The sequence below is a fragment of the Thalassophryne amazonica genome, chromosome 5 (assembly GCF_902500255.1).
Source record: "Thalassophryne amazonica chromosome 5, fThaAma1.1, whole genome shotgun sequence".
Taxonomy (NCBI): domain Eukaryota; kingdom Metazoa; phylum Chordata; class Actinopteri; order Batrachoidiformes; family Batrachoididae; genus Thalassophryne; species Thalassophryne amazonica.
This window is the reverse complement of record NC_047107.1, coordinates 97,656,394-97,682,475: the sequence shown is the minus strand read 5'-3', so window position 1 is coordinate 97,682,475 and position 26,082 is coordinate 97,656,394. Positions and strand designations below refer to the sequence as shown.

The following is a 26,082-nucleotide window of genomic DNA, read 5'->3' as shown; positions in this document are numbered from 1 at the left end:
GAGCTCATGCATTGGTCCCTTTTGCGATCAGTAGTGTTATGTATCCTGTGTGTAGTGCCTTATCCTGTCTGAAAGCAATTAACCTACCATCACTGATCTGCTTAGTGTGCAGTCACCCTGCATAGGGTTTGTCAAGTATTGTGTTAAACACAAAGATATACATGTTCCAATGTTCTTACAAAAGCGCAGAAACACAGAGCATGTCAGATGACTTCAACCTTTAATTTACCTGCACTTTACCATTTATTGTATTGTAATATTTGTGTAAAGCTATACATAGTATAATTATAAAATACTGTATAACTGAAGCTGTTACAGAAATGCACGTAGTCTCTGTGATTCATATGAGTATTATGTCAACCTTAAAATACGTGTGCAGCTGGGCAAACACTCTGTTCATCTGTATGTGTGAAGGGGCACAGCTGGAGCCTGAAATAAACTGTCTGTTTACGCAAAACAAAATGTCTTGCAAATATGTTATTACTAGATTTCAACAAAAGCCAAATGACAACAGTGTGAATTCTTGGTTTTATATTTGCATAAATACAAGCTGCACAATAATGATCAGGTTCAAAAAGATCCTTTCACTGAGCAAAGTGTTGAATGAGACAACACCGCATACTGAAGGCAAGCTCCTCCGAGGGGGAGGGGGGTGTATTTAAAGATGGATGACAGAAATCTGAGGACATCTACGGCTGGTTCATGAGGAACTGGATTAGAAGCTTGATGACATCATCGTTTAGACCCACCACTTCTCCATCCTGCACTTTCTCATACAGCCGCAGGCTCTCGGTGCCCCACAGCAAGTTTTTTCTGGGGTTGCTGCCATCCATCTCGACAGAGAGCGCCACAGTGTTGAGCTGGTAGCAGAAAAAGGAGAAGAACTGGCCGTCTGTGATAACAGCCTGGGACACAAAAGGCCTGTTGACATCTTCTCGGTCCCAGAAACCTGCACAAAGAAGTGTGTGTTTTCACTATCAAAATAAAAGGCCATGTTTAGGCCCTTTGTCCCTCAGGCCACAGAGACTGTTGATGTTAATCAAACAGATGGAAACCTCGCATATGACATCACATGTATCCTGTGATCCTTTCAAGCATTATCTTTAAAATACAACCACAGCTCACAATCCCTGGCCGGCAGCACAAATAAGGCAGAAAAATCATGACTGTATCAAGAACATGAACAAAGAAGAAGAAAATTCTCCACTGGAATAACAATATGACAAAGGCAAATGCTAGTGTCCACGAACTCTGGGCTTCTGCACACTGATGTTACGATGCAACAGGACCGTGCTCAGACATCATCTATAAAGATACTCTACTGTCAGAGATGATTCAAAGCTAATCTGCCAACTTGTGAATCATCTTTACGATACTTCAGCCACATTTAAATGTTTCCAAAAGTTAGGGGACATATTGTATTGTTACTGATATACTAGAAAGAAATTGTCTGCACAATTTGAATATGCCACCCTCATGCAATATTAATGGTACAGTTGATTGCTCATGCCAGCCAGCGACATTCCTCCACAATGCAAGTGATACGTCTCACTAAATCACTGCTTGTTTGACACAAAGTCATTCCAGCAGTACGTCTTGGCACCAATGACATCCAGTCATCGCTTTCGGTCACTGGTTAGCATCCAAGTCTCACAACTATACCGTAAGACAGGAAGCACCAGAACCCTTCGTTCTGCAGAGGTATTGGCGTCACCAAACACCTCTGTCCAGCAACCTCATGACTCCATAAAATCTTCCCAGGCATCTCTCCATGGAAATCTGGATGAATGGTAATATTTTCATATCATACTTCATGAAATATTGTGACAACAATTTAAGTCTATCAGGGTTCTCACAAGGATTTTTTTCACAGCATAGGGGGAAGTTAGTAGGGCAGAGCCGCATGACAAGCACTGCAGGCGCGAGTATTGTAGGAGAGTCTGGGGGCATCCCCACCCTATAACACTAGTTCCTGAAATTTTGTTACTAAGACGTTAAATAATGTGAGGCATCCTTTAAAAAGAAAAGAAAAGGAAAAAACACAGAAAAGCCCCCCTATGCTGGCTAACTCACAGCATAGGGGCCCCCTATGCTCAATGGCGCTGGCGAGATCCCTATCTATAATCACCCATCCTTACTAACTAGTGACACTTGTAACATGTAATTTCAATAAATGGCTTCACCCAATCACCATGAGTGAGTAAAAGTTTGTGTTATCATTCATATTCTCTGAGAAATGGCCAAAAAAAAAATTGCCAGGGTATGTAAACTTTTGAGCACAACTGTTACAAGACTACTAGTGATGGAGAAACCGAAGCTTTGTGAACCACTGAATCAAGTTTTGAAATGGTTCAGTGTTTCAAAGCATTTGACACAATAAAATATGGCGACATCTGCTGGCCAATCTTCAACATAGCACTTGGATGGAACAATAAAGGGCAAGGTGTCATGAAACAGTAAAACAGTGTTATGTATGTTTAATAAACCTTAGTAAACAGCACATGGCAGCCCACCTGGAGTTTACCAAAAGGAACCTGAAGGACTCTCAGACCATGAGAAACAAAACTCTCTGGTATGAATGCCAGGAGCCATGTTTGAAGGAAACCAGGCACCACCCCCTTGCCCCACCCCCACAACCAATTTTCTATACTGTTTTTCTGTTTTGGGATTGTACAACATTTAATAATAATAATAATAAAACACACACACACACACACACACACACACACACCACACACACACACACACACACACACACACACACACACACACACACACACACACACACACACACACACACACACACACACACACAGTAACATATTTTGAGCTGTGAAATCCATTCTGCTGTAGTCATGTGGGAGAGATGAAATTTTCAGTCATCAGCATTTACCTTGGTACATGGCCTGCGCTCCTGTCCAGGCAAACAGGCTGGCCATGCCGTTGGCCCTGAGGAACACCTCGATTTGGTCAGACTCCTTCCTCCGTATTTTAGTGTCTCTGTGGTGGCAATCGGGCACAAGATGAAACTGAGTGTGACCGTAACATACTGGGTCTGCTAGCTTGGTACCTAGGCCATTAAAAATAAATAGAAAGATAGAAAGTGAGTGATTTAAAAGCTCTGATACTTTGATTCATTCATTAATTCATCATTTCTACTGCTGGATAACGCAACAGACGAGTAATTATTTTTTGAAAGGGGAAATATAGCTCACGTTTCAACAGTTGCACAAAGGAAGCAATGAACTAGCGATTATGTCAACAGCCATTTCATAACTGCAAATGTACATCAAAACAATTCTATGCAAGCACCTACAATCAAAGACTGTTCTGATTCAAAGAAATGAGATGTTAGGTTAGGTGAATCTGAAACTTCAAACTGTGAATGTGTTTGTCTGTCTATGTGACCCTGTGACAGACTGTCAGTCTGTCCAGGGTGTAACCCGTCTCTCGTCCTATGACCGCTGGGTAGGCTCCAGCCCCCTCCTTCGTGACCTTTAATTGGAATAAGTGGGTATAGAAAATGTATACATATATACACACACACCCTTTTATCAACCTGGGTATGGCAGACAATTTTTTTTATATATTATTTGATATAACAGTCAATTTGATTAGAGTAGATGTTCGTATAATTCCTGTGAGCTCTGTTACTGTTTAAATGTCTCTGCTTCTCCAAAATAATGTGATGAGGAAGCACCAGACCCCTTGGATGTGACCCGTAGCGGTGTTACCTGTGAAGATATTGTTGTCATACTGTCTTCTGAACAGAGGCATCAAGTTGGGCTCATGTGTGATCTGTGGAACTTCAGCTGTATAAGATGACTCCAGCGAGGTAAACTGCAGAATAAATTAAGAGGAAAAATACAGAAGAAAGTTAAACAGAAACATTTGTGAAATTAAAAGGTGCTGATCACTCTCTGATCTTCAATAGATCACACAAGTTTGGTCAAGAAATCTTCAATATCACAATATTTTGCAGCATCTTTGTCTTTGAAATAATCATTACCAATGCCAAGTTTCCAGTCATTTACAAATACATTAAAACTTCCTTGTTTCTTTCCTGCTGAAAACAGAGTATTTTGAAGACCGTGTCAAAGCTGCTGAACACACCCTTGAGTATGTAACCAAGTGACACGCAGCAGCGCTGACTGTAGATTTCAAAAGGACCAGTTAAACTGTGGCAGCCATCGCTGTCATATATAAGACTGCTATAGAAGGTTCAGTTTGCAAATTGTTAAAAAGATACAGGTCATCAAGAGGCAGCAGAGTCACAGCTTGACCCTAGGGTCAGATTAGCGACAAATAAAGGTGACAAGCAGCTGGCATTTGTTGCTTGATCGGTGTTCCCAGGGCGTGGTTATTTGGTGCTAATCTGCAAAATGTTAAATAAATGGTACATGAACTGCATTTATATAGCGCTTTTCCTAACCAGCCCTCCACTGCAGCAATCTGCTCATCGTCATCCTCAAATCTCTGGCTCCGAAGGTATTTTTTCAGCCTGGGAAATAGGTGGCAGTTGCTAGGGGCTAGGTCTGTAGAATAGGGTGCGTGAGGACGAAGTTCATCACCACACTCGTGCACACCGTCCATGGCAACCCAGCTGGTGTGGACTGGTGCATTGTCCTGGTGAAGCAGAATGCCATGACTGACACTGGAGGGTTTGTCTCTTCCACACAGTGTTATGACGCAACAATTAAAGTGAGCAATATTATCCTACATGAAATAAGTAGCTAAGGCATTGATGTAGATCAGGTGTGATGCACTGTAATATCTGACTGGGAAAAAAGGTGCGAGGGTCAAAACTTTTTGATATCCCCCGTACCTGCTCTGTGAACACATGGCTGCCTTTGTGACATTGTAAAATAAACAAAGTAAATATTAGAAAACTAAATAAAAGGAAACCGTTTCACAATGTTAATGAAACTGAAGAAAATTAATGAAGGTGTGAATGTGAGACATCACGGTAAAGCACAGTACAAATGCTGTCCATTTACTTACCATTTTAATATCAGATTTGAATCAACACCAAAATTTACTTAAATTCTAACCAAAAAGCATGTTTTCAAAGCGGAGTATCTTAAAAGAAAGGGATGATCCACAATCCATCCTCCTGTCAGGAAGATAAATATAAGTACATTACAGACATTAGCAGCAGACATACAATATTGAAAGAAATGAGACTTGAGACCCCCCCCTCCCCCCCCAAAAAAGAGCTGTTATAGAATAAATAAAACCTAGACTGTAAAGTGGTCTGTACCGTGGTAGTTTGCTGATTATCCTAATCTGACTGTGAGGACAGTCATCAATCTGGAACCTGTATGGTTCTTGGTGACGTTTCCGGTGCCCCCTTGGGATGATCCTCTGTCCTCTCCTCCAGTAGAAATTCACTTTGACTCCAAGATCTATGAAGAAAGTCGGGGGGGAGGAATTACAATCACATTACAGACTATTCTGACCTGAGATATGTTGACATAGTCTGTGTTAACGCTGATGCTGATCTGTGTTAACTCTAATGCTGTTGCTACACAGTCTTGTTTTGATGAGTATGTAAATGATGTGAATCATATGCTATGCAGACTTTCACAGGAATCAGTTCTCAACTCAAATGAAAACCTACATAAGATTTTGGACTGCCGTGTTGGACGGTGTTCACACCACCATCACCAAAACACCAAATGAGAGCAGTATCTTTTTGGTAGAATGGTGTTCCATTCCTCTAGTCGAGTAGCAGAGACTTGTAGAATCAAAAACCAAGGCTTGCTGGTGGCCCAAAACCTTAATGCAACACTTTGTGGGTTTTTCCTTTAATTTGTCACCCACCTGTCTGAGTGCTATGTGAGATGGTATGGTGTCCAGCTTGTGCGCTTGTCTCCAGACAATTTGTCACAATTTTGAGCTTCACGGCAAAGGCTGTAAATACTTATGTACATGTGATTTCTTTTTATTTTAAGAAATTTGCAAAAATCTCACAAAAAACCTTTTTTCCCCATTGTCATGAAGGGGTATTGTGTGTAGAATCTTAAGGAAAAAACTTAATTTCATCCATTTTGGAATAAGGCTGTAACATAAACTGCTGACAAAATGAAGTGCTGTGAATACTTTCTGGATGCACCGTGTCTTGGATCTGTTGTGGTGAACCCGACCAAAAAGGGAGAAACCAAAGGAACTATTGCATGCTGCGCAATCTTAAAATCTGTAACTTGGCTGAGACAATTTTCTATTCATTCACCCTTTGGAGCTGCTTTAATTCTAGCATGTAAAACTCATATTTAAGGCTTATTTAAAAATTTGTTGAACATCTCTGGAAATGTATGCCACAGAGCCAAGAATTTCAGTGATGCCAAATAAATTCATTCATTCATATATACATCTTTAGAATCACTTGATTAACCTTGTAAAGCTGCATTTTATTAAACAAACATTTTTTAATATAACTATTTCTCAGAGCTCTTTTAATCGAAAATTGATTCTGAATCGAATCGTCACCCCAAGAATCGGAATCGAAATGAATCGTGAGTTGTTGTAAGATTCACATCCCTAATATATATCCAGAAAAGAAACGCAATGAAGGGAGAAGTTTTATTTAATTTTTATCATTTAGTTTCTTAACTCTTTCTTAAAAATGAATTTGTAGTCAAATGATAATTTTGTGCAGTTTATTTAAAAAAATCCAGACATGACAAAGTATGGTGAAAATTGCTTTGTTCTACTGTTTCTTAACATTATTATGATAATGAAGTATTTACCTATAAACGTTACCCAAATTCTGTCCTGGGTTTTAAGTAATTAATAATCTAAAGGTGAGAGAGAAACACCACTAAAAGGTCATGAAAATTCATTCAGATTTAGTAAACTGATGATGCATCCAAAAGTACCAGTATCGGTATCAGTGATACTGGCCTGTATTTACTTGGTACTGGATCGATACCAAATCTTGCAGTATCACACCCATTACCCAAGTGTCTATAGCAGTGGTGTCCAAAGTATTCCAGAAAGGGCCAAGAGGGTGTAGGTTTTCTTTGCAGCCACTGACTCCAGCAGGTGATTTCACTCATTAACATCACTTTGAGATGGGATGAGTTCATCAGTGAAGTCACCTGCTGGAGTCAGTGGCTGCAAAGAAAACCTGCACCCTCTTGGCCCTTTCTGTAATACTTTGGACACCACTGGTCGAGCTAGACAACACAGAATTAAATGATCAGATAAGTCTTTTTGACGTGATGCAGGAGTAGAGGAATGGTCGGACATTTCACACTCCCGTTCAGATGGTGGCAGTAATGTAGTTGTCAATCTGGCCTTCATTTTTTTCTTTTATACCGAAAAAGCAGGCTATTGATAGAGTACCGTATTCCTTTTTTACAGTACGGCATCAAATACAACCCCTGGCAAAAATTATGGAATCACTGGCCTCGGAGGATGTTCATTCAGTTGTTTAATTTTGTAGAAAAAAAGCAGATCACAGACATGACACAAAACTGAAGTCATTTCAAATGGCAACTTTCTGGCTTTAAGAAACACTATAAGAAATCAGGAAAAATAATTGTGGCAGTCAGTAACGGTTACTTTTTTAGACCAAGCGGAGGGAAAAAAAATATGGACTCACTCAATTCTGAGGAATAAATTAAGGAATCACCATGTAAATTTCCATCCCCAAAACTAACAGCTGCATCAAATCAGATCTGCTCATTAGTCTGCATCTAAAAAGGAGTGATCACACCTTGGAGAGCTGTTGCACCAAGTGGACTGACATGAATCATGGCTCCAACACGAGAGATGTCAATTGAAACAAAGGAGAGGATTATCAAACTCTTAAAAGAGGGTAAATCATCACGCAGTGTTGCAAAAGATGTTGGTTGTTCACAGTCAGCTGTGTCTAAACTCTGGACCAAATATAAACAACATGGGAAGGTTGTTAAAGGCAAACATACTGGTAGGCCAAGGAAGACATCAAAGTGTCAAGACAGAAAACTTAAAGCAATGTCTCAAAAATTGAAAATGCACAACAAAACAAATGAGGAACGAATGGGAGGAAACTGGAGTCAACGTCTGTGACCGAACTGTAAGAAAAGCTAAACGAAAGCCATCATTAACACCTAAACAGAAAAAAACAAGGTTACAATGGGCTAAGGAAAAGCAATCGTGGACTGTGGATGACTGGATGAAAGTCATATTAAGTGATGAATCTCGAATCTGCATTGGGCAAGGTGATGATGCTGGAACTTTTGTTTGGTGCCGTTCCAATGAGATTTATAAAGATGACTTCCTGAAGAGAACATGTAAATTTCCACAATCATTGTGATGATATGGGGCTGCATGTCAGGTAAAGGCACTGGGGAGATGGCTATCATTACATCATCAATAAATGCACAAGTTTACGTTGATATTTTGGACACTTTTCTTATCCCATCAATTGAAAGGATGTTTGGGGATGATGAAATAATTTTTCAAGATGATAATGCATCTTGCCATAGAGCAAAAACTGTGAAAACATTCCTTGCAAAAAGACACATAGGGTCAATGTCATGGCCTGCAAATAGTCCGGATCTTAATCCAATTGAAAATCTTTGGTGGAAGTTGAAGAAAATGGTCCATGACAAGGCTCCAACCTGCAAAGCTGATCTGGCAACAGCAATCAGAGAAAGTTGGAGCCAGATTGATGAAGAGTACTGTTTGTCACTCATTAAGTCCATGCCTCAGAGACTGCAAGCTGTTATAAAAGCCAGAGGTGGTACAACACAATACTAGTGATGTGTTGGAGCGTTCTTTTGTTTTTCATGATTCCATAATTTATTCCTCAGAATTGAGTGATTCCATATTTTTTTCCCCTCTGCTTGGTCTAAAAAGTAACCGTTACTGACTGCCACAATTTTTTTTCCCTGATTTCTTAGAGTGTTTCTTAAAGCCAGAAAGTTGCCATTTGAAATGACTTTGGTTTTGTGTCATGTCTGTGATCTGCTTTTTTTCTACAAAATTGAACAACTGAATGAACATCCTCCGAGGCCGGTGATTCCATAATTTTTGCCAGGGGTTGTAGAAAATGGCATGAGATAAAGAGGGACGCCATTGTGTCAAAACTGCACAGGAGGTAACTGATGAAACTGAAGGTCAGAAAACAGCACCGGTGTAATCGATTGTTGTAAATAAGTATAAAATAATTTTTAGTATTTTTTTTTTTTTTTTTACAACTGCTGGGATGAAATTAAATCACGACATTCAAACTGCTTGCCACTTGTCTCCATTATTTGTATTCTTCAGGTGTTGTATTAATATTTTCCTGCTCGTGTTCTGGAATGATTGCAGATCTCCCCCCCCGAAGGTGATGTTCGTACCTACACTGCACAGGGGCAGCAGCGGGTTGTACCGAGCCAGACTGTGAGTGAATCCGTTCACCAGATTCCTCAGAAACGGTGCCACGAAGTGCTCCTGGCTCCTGTACACGAAGGGCCGGCGTTTCGTCATGTGCCACTGCTCCTGTAAAAGCGCACCAATAACCATCGTCCGGATGTCCGCGAACACATCATCTCCGATCCCCGGCCCGCTGGGCGCTGAGGCCGCCGGCTCCTCCTCCTCACCACTCTTCTCCGTGCCCGCAGTGAATTTCTGCGGCAGGCCGGGGATGTAGGCGGTCTTGGTGAAGTGCTGGTACCACCTGTCGGCGTTGCGTGCGAACGGCTGAGTCTGAACCACAAACTTCATGCGCTGTTTTCGGGTGAGGAGGGAGATCTTCTCCTCTGTGGCGCAGCGTGAATTTTTTGTACCTTTTCCCGCGATCCTGCGCAAACAGGGCGGACTTGCTTTTGGCCGTGAGAGACGGCAGGATGTGCGGGTACACGGGCTCCTTCACTGCGCCCTCCGTGGTGGACCCAGTTTTTATGTCTAAACGGAGAAACGTTTTTGAAAAGCAGCGACTGCAAGGACACCCGCCTGCAAGCCGCCATTGTTCTCCGTGTACACTTCTTCGCGTACTTCTATTGTGCTGTCCGGAAACTGCAGCAGCGCCCCCTATAACACACAAATAGTGGCGCAGCTTAGCTAAACATTTCCATAACAATTGAGCATTTTTTGGATAAAAGCATGGAATTTGGCACACATATTAACTAATGTTTATTTTCAGATATGGAGCCATCCTGGAGCTGACCTCTAATGAGCTACAGGTGTCATTAGAATTAATTTAGAATTTATTATTATTATTATCATTGTACATGACACCAGAAAAAAAATACTGTGCATGACAATGAAATTAAAAACAATCTCTTAAAAGCACAATTAAAATAAATAACCCTTAAAAAATTCTACATAAAACCTAGTTAAAAACACTCAATTGCAATCATAAAATGGCAGGTCCAGCAGCATTCAATGCACAAATAGCTCTTCCCACAAAGCTATTTTTAAGTCTGTTTGTTCTGGCCTTGAGTGCCCTGTATCGTCTGCCTGATGGCAGCAATTCAAACATAGTATCCAGGATGGGAGGGGTCTCTGATTATAGTCCTTGCCTTCCTGAGACAACAACTTGTATACAGTTCCTCTAATGAAGGCAAGAGACAACCAGTGATCTTCTGGGCTGTGGTGACGACCCAGAAGAATTACAAAAACAACTAGGACTGCAAGCAGTCATATACGGGCCCTTGTTCCGCGCGACCGCCTACCCAGGGCAGTGCATCCCCTTGTGACCAGATGTGGGCATGTGGGTACAGGGGCAACCATTCATCATACAGTAAAAATTTCAAGCAAATCACACAATGCCTGAAGGAGTTATGACATGTTGATGGTTCATCCAGTAGGGGGCAGTCAGTGTACAAACAGAGGGGCCAGGTGTGTTGAGGGGTCAACCATGATCACACGTGAAGTTTCTAGTCAATCAGGCAAAGCATGGAGTTATCATGACTTGATGTTCCATGGTGAAGGGGCAAAATGGTGGCACCATAGCGGCCACACCCTTCAACATAGAGAAAAGCTTTTGATAACTTTTGGTCAGTATCATCTCTGGATGCTGTGAAAGAAATTTGAAGTGCATTGGACAAAATCCCTAGGAGGAGTTCGTTCAAATACAACGTGTGGAAATCATGGCAAAATGACAAGAAAATGCAAAATGGCCGACTTCCTCTTGGGAGTAGACCAATGGTGCAAGAGACTTTTTTGTATGTCTATGCAAGTCACGTGTACCAATTTTCATCTCCCTACTACTACTACAAAAAAAAAAAAAAAACCCTATGGGGAGGGGTTTTTGAAAGTTTCAAGGAGGCTCTATTGAGGCATTTTGCCCCGCCCACGGGCGACGCCCCTATGAATTGTAAGAGGTTGTCATGCTTGACCTGTGTATCAATTTTCATGATGATATGACAAAATTAAAGCCGTCTAAAGGAAGAACATAATTTCATGGCGAAGGGGCGATTTGCGGTACGCCGCAACACAGAAGCCGTTACTCGTAACTTCACGGCGATCATCGCCTACGTTCACCAAGTTGTTCTGCATGTTTTAGAAGTGGAAGGAAGTTGATGGGGTTAACTATGTGACTTCAGTACCTGTTTAAGTATAATGTTCATATGGTGAACGGTCAAAATGGCGGCACCATAGCGGCCACACCCTTTGACATAAAGAAAAGCTTTCGATAACTTTTGGTCAGTATCTTCTCTGAGTGATCTGGAAGAAATTTGAAGTGCATTGGATTAAATCCCTAGGAGGAGTTCGTTCAAATACAACATGTGGAAATCACGGCAAAATGACAAAAAAATTCAAAATGGCCGAGTTCCTGTTTGGAGTAGACCCATGGTGAAAGAGACTTTTTTTGTACGTCTATGCAAGTCACACGTGTACCAATTTTCATCTCCCTACTCCAAAAAACCCCTAAGGGGAGGGATTTTGAAAGATTCAAGGGGGCGCTATTGAGGTATTTTGCCCCGCCCATGGGCAACTCCCCTATGAATTGTAAGAGGTTGTCGTGTTTGACCTGTGTATCAATTTTCATGATGATGTGACAAAACTAAAGCCGTCAAAAGGAAGAACGTAATTTCATGGCGAATGGGCAATATTCGGTACGCCGCCACATGGACGCCGTTACTCGTAACTTCACGGCGTTCATCGCCTACGTTCACCAACTTGTTCTGCATGTTTCAGAAGCAGAATGAAGTTGATTGGATTAAGTATGTGACATCAGGACCTCTTAAAGTAAAAATAGGACATTTCCCACCACCACCGGGGGGCGCTATGGCTGAGGTGGGAACTTATTATATGTAGACGTTCAGGGCAGAGCCCTCATCATTTCCAGCAAGTTTGAAGGATCTACGATGAAGTATGTGGGCGTGACAGCTGTTCGAAGTGAAATGGCGTGCTCCGAAAAGCTCGCCAAAGTTTGACGACCCCTAGCAGCCACGCCTTTTGACTTAATTAGAATCTTTTGATAACTTTTGATCACCATTGTGTTGTGATGATGTTGACCAAATTTGAAGACGATCGGATGAAATCCCTAGGACGAGTTCGTTCAAATGTAAGTACTGGAAATGGCCAAAAACGGCAAAAATGACCTCAAAATCAAAACTTAAAATCAAAATGGCCGACTTCCTGTCGATATGTCACCATGACGGTAAGAGACTTTTTTGTGCGTCCTGGCATGGTAAATATGTGTACCGGATTTTGTGAGGCTACGATGAAAAAAGCCCAATGCGGAGGGGTTTTTGAAAATTTCTAGAGGGCACCATTTCGCAATGACCATGTGCGACACCCCCAAAATATCGAATTTCGGATCCGGCCGGATGACTTTGGAAATTTTGGTGAGTTTTTGAGCACGGGAACAGGCCGAAATTTCGATTTCAAGAGTGAGAATAATAATAATAATAATAATAAATAATAATAATAACAAACAGCGCAATTACAATAGGGTCCTTGTAGGACTTTTTCCTACTCGGGCCCTAATAATAATAAATAATAATAATAACAAACAGCGCAATTACAATAGGGTCCTCGTAGGACTTTTTCCTACTCGGGCCCTAATAATAATAAATAATAATAATAACAAACAGCGCAATTACAATAGGGTCCTCGTAGGACTTTTTCCTACTCGGGCCCTAATAATAATAAATAATAATAATAACAAACAGCGCAATTACAATAGGGTCCTCGTAGGAATTTTTCCTACTCGGGCCCTAATAATAATAAATAATAATAATAACAAACAGCGGAATTACAATAGGGTCCTTGTAGGACTTTTTCCTACTCGGGCCCTAATAATAATAAATAATAATAATAACAAACAGCGCAATTACAATAGGGTCCTCGTAGGACTTTTTCCTACTCGGGCCCTAATTACACAGTAATAACAATAAATGGACTAGTTTGCACCATCTGTTATCAAGTATTCACCTTCACCTTCAGTATTCACCTTCAGCATGGTCAAAAGATACCCGGTGGGTATTAGGACCATCTGAGGTTAAGGTAGGACGGCTTGATGTAGATTTCTATTGCTTGTATATTGTGTATGGTATTGTGTGGTCTGAAAAAATTCAGAAGGGGTAGTTGTAGTAAATATCTTGATTTTTGAGTTCAGTGTGTAGTCTTGACTTGAAGGTGTTGATGTTTTCAGCTGTTACTGTGTGGCAAGACAGCTTGTTCCAGATGGGGATGACTCAGGTGGCAAAGAAGTGCTTTCGTGGACCTGTTGCTGGTTGTATCGGTAACTTGTAGGGGTGACCTCGTGTTGTTGTTGCCAGGCTGGTTTCGAAAAGCACCTTGACACCGCACACTGAGCAGTCTGTGATGGTGGTCATGTCGTCAATGCCTCTGATGACCTTGAAGCATTGCAGATACCTCATGTTATGGGGTAACATATGTCATATGACTTTGTTTGACTTTGGACACCAAGCATTCAACACAGTCAAAACTATTCCATTTATTAATCCTATTAGCTCAACCAACTTTTTACCAAAAATTGGAGCAACTTTAAGTTTTGACCCCTGTACAAACTGAAACTGACCTTTGTCACCATTTTTGCTGTTTGTACCCCATAATTCCAGAACTTTCAGCCATAGATAGTCCAAACTATACCTTTTTGGAATCATTATGATCAGACAAATAATGTGGTATAGTTTTCAACAGGATTGAAGCTTTTTAAAATTTTGACCCCTGTGTAATTCTTTATTGAGCCCTGCAGCTTATTAGAGGTCAGCTCCAGGATGGCTCCATATCTGAAGATAAACATTAGTTAATTTAGAATATGTATGCCAAATTTGATGTTTTTTTAATCACAGAATGCACAATTGTTTTGCTGTGCTGCCCCACTAAAAATACATTACAGCGACATAAACAAATGTTAGTTTGTTGTAGGTTAACTGACTGGGTTGTTCTTCTCAAGCGGTAAGCTTCAATGGCCTCACATGAAACCCTAGATTGTTAGAAACTGAGATTATGACAAATTTCACTTCCAATTTTGCAGAGTCTTGCACTCATAAATGTCCTCATTTGAGAGGGGATCAATGAGGACAGTCTGCTTCTATGAATGGTTGACAATTTGAAATGGATTTATATTAATACATCAAAGAACAAGGTCTGAAGTATCAGCAGTCAAACTGAAATGTTAATGCACTGTGATCAGAGAGGCTACTTACAAATAAAATCCAGTGGGCACCTACATTCAGGGGTAAAATCCACTTTTCCTCTGCTGGCAATTTTATCTGAGCATTTGATGACAAATTATTTTCTTAATTAATGATGTGCATAGTTGTGCTATGTTATACAGTGTATTACCTGATCAGAAAGTATCAAAATTACTTTTCCGAATGCCTGGATTGTGCCGTTAAGCAGAGTGCATGCTGCCACAGCACTGAGATGGTGAACACAGGGATCTGTTAAAAATAAGCTTGTATATTACTAAAATGTTGTACATAAAGTAGTAACACAAAGGAAGAAAACAAAAAAAGCAATGTGAAACAGCTAGAAACATTCACTTGTATGCTGTTTCTCAGCAAGAACATTACATTTTTAAATTGAAATGACACTTATTACTCTTATTTTTTTTTTTAATGTAAAGACAAAAGTTACGTGAGTTTTCTTCAGTGGGGGAGCTCACCTCGACAGGACACCCAATTTTGATCAGATCTGTCGTTCCAGCGTCAGTCCAGTTGGTGGCGGTAACGCATCACTTAGCTGTTCACTAATCGCCAAACCAGTCAGAAGAAGAATCATTTGCAGGTCTGCTACTGCGGGGACGTAAAATGATAACATAATGTATTTTCGTCAGATTTTAAGGACGTGTTTCGTCGGGACTCGAATTTGTCATTTCAACGTTTTACGCCGCGTTTCCCCACCTGAGGTAGCTGCTCCAAAACTAAACTGTCTTGTTATCGTTCACATTTTGTTAAGTGTCGCTGTCGCAGAGAGTTTTGTCCACAGTGCTGTCAGCTCTGTGGGAAACACGCAGTGTCCCACATCCGTGCGTGAGGTTTGAGTAGTTATATATAATCAGTTCTTTTTATTTATGTATTTATTAATTTGTTTATTGCGCTGACTTTGCTATGTGTTGTGTGAACAGCAGAGGGCGCTGTGCACCAAAAGTGACGAGGTACGCCTGGCAGACGAGGCGAGCAAAAACTATGGATCTACTGCTGCAACAATCTTCTCCAAAGTGATCGACAAAACCGTTCCTGCTGATATTATTTACGAAGATGAGAAGGTAAACACCATGTTTAAAACCTAAAAAAGTGCCCTGTTCCTAGAGCTCCCAACTCGCATGTTTCACTGCTAATTTTTCAACCCATAGTTTGACCCCTGATCCTAACTATTCATGACTTTGACACATATTATCCACAAGGACTTACAAGTCAGGAGAAAAACTGCACCAGATTTAATATGACATCAAGAGAAGAAGAAAGGCCTTTATTTATTGTTGTACATATGTACAGACAGTTACCCAGTTCCGGATCACCTTTTTTAAAGTCCCGCTATACGGAGCCATAATGCAACTGAATGTCCTTTATTGCGTATTGTTGTATTGGGTATTTGGATGTTATCTAGCTGAAAAAGTCTGGATGGGGTAGCCCTTCTACTTAAAGTGTGAAGCCACATTATGTGTGGTGCAAATATTTGCTGGAAATGGATCACTTTGCCCAGTTCTGGATCACGACACACTGTCACTTTGGGGGCATTCCTGGCATCTGGCTGAAGCCCTTCTAATGCAGAATGATACACACTGTGCCCGAGAATGTGTTTTGAACACAAAATTATATAAATTATACTTATTTAAATGAGAATTTACTTAGTTTCGAAAGTTTTTATGAGCAAAAAATGAAGTGTGGAGGTGAGATTTCTCCCTAATTAAAAAGTAAAAGCCCCCACATTCATGCCCATTGGTGATGTTGAGATGACCCCCAAAGTACACATGGCTCACAAGTACTGACATGAGGCTGCTGCTTCTGTGATCCACAACCGGCACATTTTCACGTCAGAGATAAATTAAACAGCAAGACATAACACACTGACATTTTCTATCCAAATAAGTAAGTACACTCAACAAAAATATAAATGCAACACTTTTGGTTTTGCTCCCATTTTGTATGAGATGAATTCAAAGATCTAAAACTGTTTCCACATACACAATATTACCATTTCCCTCAAATATTGTTCACAAACCAGTCTAAATCTGTGATAGTGAGCACTTCTCCTTTGCTGAGATAATCCATCCCACCTCACAGGTGTGCCATATCAAGATGCTGATTAGACACCATGATTAGTGCACAGGTGTGCCTTAGACTGTCCACAGTAAAAGGCCACTCTGAAAGGTGCAGTTTTGTTTTATTGGGGGGGGATACCAGTCAGTATCTGGTGTGACCACCATTTGCCTGTGAGGTGGGATGGATTATCTCAGCAAAAGGAGAAGTGCTCACTATCACAGATTTAGACTGGTTTGTGAACAATATTTGAGGGAAATGGTGATATTGTGTATGTGGAAAAAGTTTTAGATCTTCGAGTTCATCTCATACAAAATGGGAGCAAAACCAAAAGTGTTGCGTTTATATTTTTGTTGAGTGTATTTTTCCACTCTAGAACCAAAAACACAGAATGGCTAACTCACCTTTGCTACGTCTTAGAGATTGTTACTTTCAAACTTGCAGGAATGAGTGAGTGAGAAAAAGCGCGCACACCGTAGATGTTTTGATTCCTCTGCTGATCACAAGGATGGCTGGATCCGGTCGAGCTTGTGGTCGTTTGTAGACAAAACAATAGTCTTTCCATTGGTACCAAGTATTAGCTTATTCACGCTGATTACGAGAAACGACGGCGCAAATACTACAGCAGTGATCCGGAACCGGCAATGATCCGGAACTGGGCAAGTGACTATACAATAAAATCTGTCCTCAGCTGCCCTCCATTGACTCGGGGCTTCAGAGTCGCAGTTGGAGATACAGGAAAGAGCCATGTTGCAATTTAGCACAAGTTTTGCGCAGGATGTCCTTCCTGTTGGAGTTCCAGTTCTACACAGAGAAACGCTTACACTTCCTGGGTGTTCTTCCAGTCAAGTACGAATCAGAACCTACACTGCTTAAGTTCTGACATCTGACAGCATTATGTGCACAGAGTGGCATGGCTGTACAATTTGTCCTCTACATTCACCCATTCATTTTTTATAAACACTTACTCCAATTAAAGGTCACAGGGGGGCGGCTGGAGCTTATCCTGCAGTCGTAGCATGTGAGGCAGGGTACACCCTGGACAAGATGCCAGTCTGTCACCTCTGCTTACAACCCATCTTAATTATAGTTGGAAACAATCTAACAACAAGTCGGGGATCAACTCCAGATCTAGAGACGCTGCTTTAGTCGAGGGCAGAGAAAGGAGCATGACCAAGTTCTAATGATGTAGGAGTATCCATGTTTTAAAGAGGAGGAAAGTGATGATGACGGATTGTAGGAAAATAATTTCCCACTGATTTTTCTGCTGCACACATCATTATTTTTTAGTACACAGGAGCCCCTGTTTTGTACACTCCTCACTATACTCATTTGCTTGACAGTATGGAATCTGGATATACATAAGCACCCTCACCAACTTGCTCTTTCTTTTACTTCTTTCTGTTGATGGTTCTTGTTTCAGCTCTAACATCCTCACTTGTCTTTTTTGTCTTTATCAGTGTGTGGCTTTCAGGGATGTCAGTCCGCAGGCACCTGTTCATTTTCTTGTTGTTCCACGAGTTCCTATCACTAAAATTAGCGAAGCCAAAGATGAGGATGCTGAGGTAAGACTGGCTGCCATTTGTGTTCCTCATTTATACCATTTAATCCTGTTTATGCTCTAAAGGTTATTGTCTTGGTCAGTGTTTTCAAAACAAGCTGTATCAATCTCATATTTTGTGAAACCATTAAATTAGCCACAATGATGTCACATGACTCTCAGACCTATGGTTACAGTTAACACCATGATTTAATGAAATACAAAATTCAGTAATGGTTGTTCAGTTTGTGTGTCACACATTGCAGAAAGACTAAGTCTTACACAGTATATTTGTGTAATTTCAGTTTAGATTGTCTAAGCTATAAGGACTTTTGGCATTTTTGGTTAATACAGTTTTTTAAATTAAAGGCTCATACTTTAAAAATATAGCTCAAATGAGTTTTCTCAGTTTTCCAAGACCTTATTTCAAGAAGTCAAATGTGAATACTCTTTTTTGTGTGTGTGTGTGAAAACAAGGTGCTTTTAATGTGTAACAACGAAAACAATTTTTGCCAATTAAGAAATGCAGGGATTAAAGTTCTGTCACCAGCACAAGATTTCCTGGATTACTTTGAGAAGAAAATAGAAGACATTAGGTTAAACATATCCCAGCATGCCTTAATCCAGCCACTACACCCTGCTATTGAGGTGGGCACCATTACTGAGGCATTACTTAGATTTACAGAATTTGATAGTATCTCACTAGGCATGCTGACGAAACTCGTAACGTCAACAAAAAGCACAACCTGTTTAATTGATCCTATACCAACAAAAATGTTTAAGGACCTGTGGCCCACTCTTGGGCCGACTGTGCTGGAAATTATTAATCTTTCTTTAACTTCTGGATCTGTTCCTAAATGTTTCAAATCTGCAGTGATTAAACCATTACTTAAGAAACCTAATCTTGACCCTAGTGTATTGAAAAACTATCAGCCAATATCAAATCTATCATTTTGCTCTAAAATTCTGGAAAAAGTGGTGTCACGGCAGCCCGTGGACTATCTTACTGAGAATAATCTCTTTGAGCCACTGCAGTCTGCTTTTAGAAAATATCATTCCACAGAGACAGCTCTCGCTAAAGTGGTGAATGATCTTCTGCTTACAATGGATTCGGACACCACTACGGTTCTGGTGCTGTTAGATCTCAGTGCTGCATTTGATACAGTGGATCATCATATTCTACTTGATAGGCTGGAAAATCATTTTGGGATTACTGGAAGTGCCCTTGCATGGCTGATGTCATACTTGACCAGTTGTTTTCACTGTGTTTTGTACAATAGCACTACCTCTAACAGTGACATGAAATTTGGGGTTCCACAGGGGTCCGTCTTCGGCCCCCTCCTTTTCTCCCTTTACATAGCACCCCTTGGGCACATATTGCGGCGTTTTGGGATTACTTTTCACTGCTATGCTGATGATACTCAGTTATACATGTCAATAACTGCTGGTAATCTCGTTCACATAAAATCCTTAGAAGATTGCCTTGCATCAGTGAGAAGTTGGATGTCTAGAAACTTCCTGCTTTTAAACTCTGATAAGACTGAAATGATGGTTCTTGGTCCAGTGAGACATCGGCATCAATTTGACCAGTTAACGCTTAGCCTAGGCTCGTGTGTCATACATCACACTGACAAAGTGAGGAACCTTGGGGTAATTTTTGATCCTACATTGTCCTTTGACCTCCACATTAAAAATATTACAAGGACTGCTTTCTTCCACCTGCGAAATATAGCGAAGAGCCGTCCCATCCTGTCTGTGGCTGATGCTGAGACCGTGATCCATGCGTTTATCTCTTCTAGGTTGGACTACTGCAATGTTCTATTTTCTGGTGTACCACAGTCTAGCATTAGGGCGCTCCAGTTGGTTCAAAATACTGCAGCCAGACTTTTGACACGAAGCAGAAAGTTCGGCCACATTACACCCATTTTGGCATCCCTTCACTGGCTTCCTGTTCCAGTGAAATCAGATTTGAAGGTTCTGATACTAGTCTATAAAATTGTTCACAGACTGACACCTCCCTACCTAGCTGACCTAATTAAACCTTATGTACCGGCCCGGTCTTTGCGTTCTCAGGGTGCAGGACTACTTTGTGTCGCTAGGGTGAATAAGAAGTCTGCAGGTCATAGAGCTTTCTCTTATCGTGCCCCTGCTCTGTGGAATGATCTCCCTGTGTCAATAAAACAGTGAGATTCTGTGGAGACTTTCAAGTCCAGACTTAAGACCCACTTATTTTCCCTTTCGTATGGCTAGCATACTGGTATAGTTTTGTTTTACACTTTTTACTCTTAATTAATTTTATTAGGAAACGGAGCGTGCCGCAGCCTCGACTTTACCTGAATTCTGGGTCTTTTAGTGAAGCTTGGGGCTAGTGGCCGGCGATCACCTTAGTATTTCTTCTGTTTTTCTTGTTGATTAATGCTGACAAATTATACAGTATTTGTTGTCGTTTTGATGCCTGATTCTGTTTTTTCTCTCTAAGGTGCAGCTCCATCCAGAGATAGGAGTTGTATTTGTGCTGGCGACCCTCCTGTCCTGTGCACCAACAGCATTTTCTGTATATTCGTTTTGTGAATTGTTCTGTAATTTATGTCTGTAGCATGGTCCAAGCAGAGGGTCACCCCTTTCAGTCTGGTCTGTTTGAGGCTTCTTCCTTAGAGGGAGTTTTTCCTTACCACTGTTACTCTGGGGGTTGGTAAGGTTAGACCTTACTTGTGTGAAGCGCCTTGAGGCAACTCTGTTGTGATTTGGCGCTATATAAATGAAATTAAATTGAAATTGAAATTGTGCTTCACACCCTCAGTTGCCTGACATAATTTTCAGCTGCATTTAGAATGAAATCTGGTGAAAAATCTATGTATTTCATTGATGTTCCAGCGACAGAAAACACGTTTTTCTGACTGACTGTTTTAGTATAAGTGAACTTGATGCTCAAATCGTGCACATTCCTCCTCACCCGTCTGCGTGTGGTGTCAGAGTGAACACACAGCTCTATCTCTCTCTGTCAGAGCAAAGGTGAACAAAGAGGGAAAGAAGTCTGAAAAGCAGGACAGTGATTAAAAGAATAAATCCTCCAGTGTTCGTAACTGCTGTTACATTCAGAAATTATTTTACAAATTAAAGGCTATTTCTTTCTCCAGTCCGTGTATTGGAGAGGCGTGGCTTAAACTGACTGCTGCTGCAGGGAGAGGAGGGGGAGAGGCCATGTTTTGTCTATCCAGTGTTATGTTTTTAACCTTTTTAAACATTATTTATGACGGGTATATGTAACATCAAATGACATGAAATATAACAAAATAATTAAATGACATTTGCAAAAATCGTACAGTAGCTTACAGAACACTACAACATATAATAGTACCAGTGCAAAAAAATAAATTTACAATAAAGAAAGGTGATTAAAATATAATTTGTTTGCTGGTGAATGCATAAATACCGGTATGAACTTCTTCGTCTTTCGGCTGTTCCCGTTAGGGGTCGCCACAGCAGATCAATCGTTTCCATCTCACCCTGTCCTCTATCTTCCTCTGTCACACCAACCACCTGCATGTCCTCTCTCAGCACATCCATGAACCTCCTCTTTGGTCTCCCTCTTCTCCTCCTGCCTGGTGGCTCCATCCTCAGCATCCTTCTCCCTATATACCCAAGGTCCCTCCTCTGCACATGTCCAGACCATCTCAATCTCGCCTCTCTGACTTTGTCTCCAAACCGTCCCACCTGAGCTGTCCCTCTGATATGTTCATTCCTAAACTTGTCCATTCTTGTCACTCCCAAAGAGAATCTCAACATCTTCAGCTCTGCCACCTCCAGCTCTGCCTCCTGTCTTTTTGTTAGTGCCACTGTCTCTAAACCATACAACATAGCTGGTCTCACTACTGTTTTGTAAACTTTCCCCTTCACTCTTGCTGATATTCTTCGGTCACAAATCACTCCTGCCACCTTTCTCCACCCACTCCACCCTGCCTGCACTCTCTTCTTCACCTCTCTGCCACACTCTCCATTACTTTGAACAGTTGACCCCAAATATTTAAATGCATCTACTTTCACCACTTCTACTCCTTGTAACTGCACTATTCCACTGGGCTCCCTCTCATTCACACACACATGTACTCAGTCTTGCTTCTACTGACTTTCATTCCCCTTCTCTCCAAAGCATATCTTCACTTCTCCAGACTAGACTCAACTTGCTCTCTACTCTCTCTACACATCACAATGTCATCTGCAAACATCATAGTCCATGGGGACTCCTGTCTGATCTCATCTGACAACCTGTCCATCACCACTGCAAACAAGAAAGGACTCAGAGCTGATCCTTGGTGTAATCCCACCTCCACCTTGAATGAGTCTGTCATTCCGACTGCGCATCTCACCGCTGTCACACTATTCTTGTACATGTCCTGCACTACCCTAACATACTTCTCTGCCACTCCAGACTTCCTCATACAATGCCACAACTCTTCTCTTGGCACCCTATCATAAGCTTTCTAAGTCCACAAACACACAATGTAACTCTTTCTGTCCTTCTCTGTACTTTTCCAACAGTATTCTCAGAGCAAACATTGCATCTGTAGTACTCTTTCTCGGCATGAAACCATATTGCTGCTCACAGATCTTCACCTGTTTTCTAAGCCTAGCTTCTACTACTCTTTCCCATAACTTCATGCTGTGGCTGATCAGCTTTATGCCTCTGTAGTTACTGCAGCTCTGCACATCACCCTTGTTCTTGAAAATAGGAACCAGCACACTTGGTCTCCACTCCTCAGGCATCCTCTCACTTTCCAAGATTTTATTAAACAATCTGGTTAAAAACTCTTCTGTCATCTCTCCTAGACATTTCCATGCCTCCATTGGAATGTCATCTGGACCAACTGCCTTTCCACTCTTCATCCTCTTCATAGCAGCCCTCACTTCTTTTACTTCCTGATTTACTCTCACTACTATCATCCAGCCTTTTCTCTCGCTCATTTTCTTTATTCATCAACTCTTCAAAATATTCCCTCCACCTTCTCAGCACACACTCCTCACTTGTCAGCACATTACCATGTGCATCTTTTACCACCCTAACCTGCTGCACATCCTTTCCAGCTCTGTCCCTTTGTCTGGCCAATCGGTACAAGTCCTTTTCTCCTTCCTTACTATTCAACTTCTTGTACAGCTCGCAATATGCGTTTTCCTTTGCTTTTGCCACTTCTCGCCTTACGCCGCATCTCCTTGTACTCCTGTCTACTTTCTTCATCTCTCCGACTATCCCAAAACGTTTTCGCCAACCTCTTTCTCCTTATGCTTTCCTGGACCTCTTCATTCCACCACCAAGTCTCCTTGTCTTCCTTCCACTGTCCAGATGTCATACCCAGTACTGCCCTAGCTGTCTCCCTCACCACATCTGCAGTACTTTTCCAGTTGTCCAAAATTGCTTCCCCTCCAACTAGTGCTTCTCTCACCTGCTCGCTAAATTTCACACAACAGTCTTCCTCCTTCAGCTTCCACCATCTGATCCTTTATTGAGCTCTCACTCTCTTCTTCTTCTTTACCTCTAAAGTCATCCTACAAACAACCATCCTATGCTGTCTAGTGACACTCTCTCCTGCTACCACCTTACAGTCTGTGATTTCTTTTAGCTTGCATCTCCTATAAAGAATGTAGTCCACCTGTGTGCACCTTCCTCCACTCTTATGTTACCCTGTGCTGCTCCCTTTTTTTTAAAGTAGGTATTCACCACAGCCATTTCCATCCTTTTTGCAAAATCAACTACCTTCTGTCCTTCCCCATTCCTATCCTTGATACCATATCTACCCATTACTTCCTCATCACCTCTGTTCCCTTCACCAACATGCCCATTGAAGTCTGCTCCTATCACCACTCTTTCATGCTTGGGCACAGTCTCCACCACCTCATCTAACACACTCCAGAAATCTTCTTTCTCCTTCATCTCACAACCTACCTGGGGGGAATATGCACTGATGATATTCATCATCACCCCTTCAATTTCCAACTTCACACTCATCACCCTGTCAGACACTCGCTTAACCTCCAACACACTTTTAACATACTCTTCCTTTAAAATGACCCCAACACCATTTCTCTTCCTGTCCTCACCATGGTACAACAACTTGTACCCACCGCCGATGCTCCTGCTCTTACTTCCCTTCCACTTGGTCTCTTGCACACACAATATGTCTACCTTTCTCCTCTCCATCATATCAGCCAGCTCTCTCCCTTTACCACTCATACTACCAACATTCAAAGTCCCCACTCTCATTTCCACCCTTCTAGTTTTCTTCTTCTCCCGCTGTTCGTGGCAACATTTTCCTCCTCTTCTTCGTCGTCTTCGCCCAGCAGTAGCCCAATTTCCACCGGCACCCTGTTGGGCAATAGCACCGGTGGCGGACGTTGTTAACCCGGGCCGCGACCGATCCGGTATGGGAATTCGATTCTGAGTCTGCATAGTTGGGTTGGCTTGTTTTACGCCGGATGCCCTTCCTGACGCAACCCTCCTCATTTATCCGGGCTTGGGACCGGCACTCAGAATGTACTGGCTGTACACCCCATGTGGCTGAGTTAAATACCGGTATGAACAGACTACATAAAAATAGAATATGAGTAAATGTAGTAAAATTATTGCACAGGATAAATTGCACTGAAGTGCATGTCATAGAGCACAAAATGGTGGCTGTAGAAGTGATTAATAGTGCAACTCAGCAGGTGGTTATAGTGCTAAAGACATTATGAGGTATTACACAGCAGTTGGAATAAATGACCTATGGTGGTGTTCTGTTTTGCACCGAGGGTGGTGCAGTCTCTTATTAAAGGAGCTGCTTAAGGCCCTCACAGTTTGATGTAGGGGGTGAGAGGGGTTTCCCATAATTGATTTCACTTTAGCTAACGTCCTCCTCTAATGCCCCTGTTAAGGTAGTACTTGCAGATTCTCACCCGTTGCAAAAATGTTGACAGAATCTCGGCTTTCTGAATGTGAGGCACACGTTTGGCTCTCAAGCTGAAAATATGAAGTGTATTTTTAGAAATTTTTCAAATCTTTGGCGAATATACATTTTTATTCATGTGGATGATGTAGATCCATCAGGTCTGGTAGCTGTATTACTCGTGTGCTCCCAGTTCTGTCCATCTGTGTTGCTGTGTGTAGTTTGTTTTTTTTTTTCCCTCCACAAGAGATTAAAGTTATTGAGTGATGCTTCTGTCTCCCCCCTTCAGCTTTTAGGTCATCTGTTGGTTGTCGCTAAAAATGTTGCAAAGAAAGAACCTCTGGATGAAGGCTACAGAATCGGTAAGCGGCTGAACACGTAAACGTGTTTGCAGGTTTATCTTTGAAAAGATTCTAGTCATGAATGACTGGATGGTTTTCAGTTATGTGTTCAGGCTGTTCATTTAGTGCTTTGCTGAATTCTGGTTATGTTTCTGGCCTCTGCAGTGATTAACAACGGGAAACATGGCTCTCAGTCGGTTTACCACCTGCACATCCATGTCTTAGGAGGGAGGCAGCTGCTGTGGCCTCCAGGATAAATGATTCTGTGTATGTACATGTATGTTTTCTTTGTGTCCTCAAAACTGCATCTATAACAATAAAAACACGTGTCAAGTGCCTTGTGAAAGTATCTGTTGTGATACGGCACAATAGAAATAAATTACTTTTAACATGCCGGTGTATGTGGTAGTTCTGTAAATTCAGACCCATGACCCCTTTTCTGGACAAAAAGGACATGTAAATACTGTATGTAGATTTTGACATACTGTGTGTAAAGAAATAATAGCATGTTTCAGAGAGCAGCAAGTAAACTCCCCATTTCAATTATGGAAAGTTAAACTCTGGTATCTGCAGAAAATAACAGAATTTTGTACAAGTGAAAAGTAGATGAATCATAATGTTACAAA

At 41.4% G+C, this 26,082-nt stretch overlaps 2 protein-coding genes across 4 annotated transcripts; one reads left to right on the top strand and one right to left on the bottom strand.

Moving 5' to 3' along the window:
- Positions 1-509: 509 nt before the first annotated feature.
- Positions 510-9,941, bottom strand: mrps30 (mitochondrial ribosomal protein S30). Its single transcript, XM_034170944.1, is given in 7 exon segments — positions 510-949; positions 2,894-3,070; positions 3,735-3,844; positions 5,264-5,405; positions 9,333-9,783; positions 9,785-9,859; positions 9,861-9,941. Coding segments are annotated over 7 exon segments (1,296 nt in total). The 3' UTR covers positions 510-689.
- A 5,218-nt stretch (positions 9,942-15,159) lies between these two features.
- LOC117509842 (uncharacterized HIT-like protein Synpcc7942_1390) lies at positions 15,160-25,847 on the top strand. 3 transcript variants are annotated; one of them, XM_034169484.1, is made up of 5 exons: positions 15,160-15,433; positions 15,524-15,664; positions 18,119-18,223; positions 25,405-25,477; positions 25,622-25,847. In XM_034169484.1, exons 1-5 carry the CDS (start codon positions 15,218-15,220, stop codon positions 25,711-25,713), a joined length of 627 nt encoding a protein of 208 aa, XP_034025375.1. In that variant the 5' UTR covers positions 15,160-15,217; the 3' UTR covers positions 25,714-25,847. The 3 variants fall into 3 exon arrangements, with proteins under 3 accessions (XP_034025375.1, XP_034025377.1, XP_034025376.1); XM_034169486.1 differs by having other exon boundaries at positions 15,160-15,304; positions 15,527-15,664; positions 25,622-25,792; XM_034169485.1 differs by having other exon boundaries at positions 15,160-15,304; positions 25,622-25,792.
- The last annotated feature ends 235 nt before the right edge of the window (positions 25,848-26,082 follow it).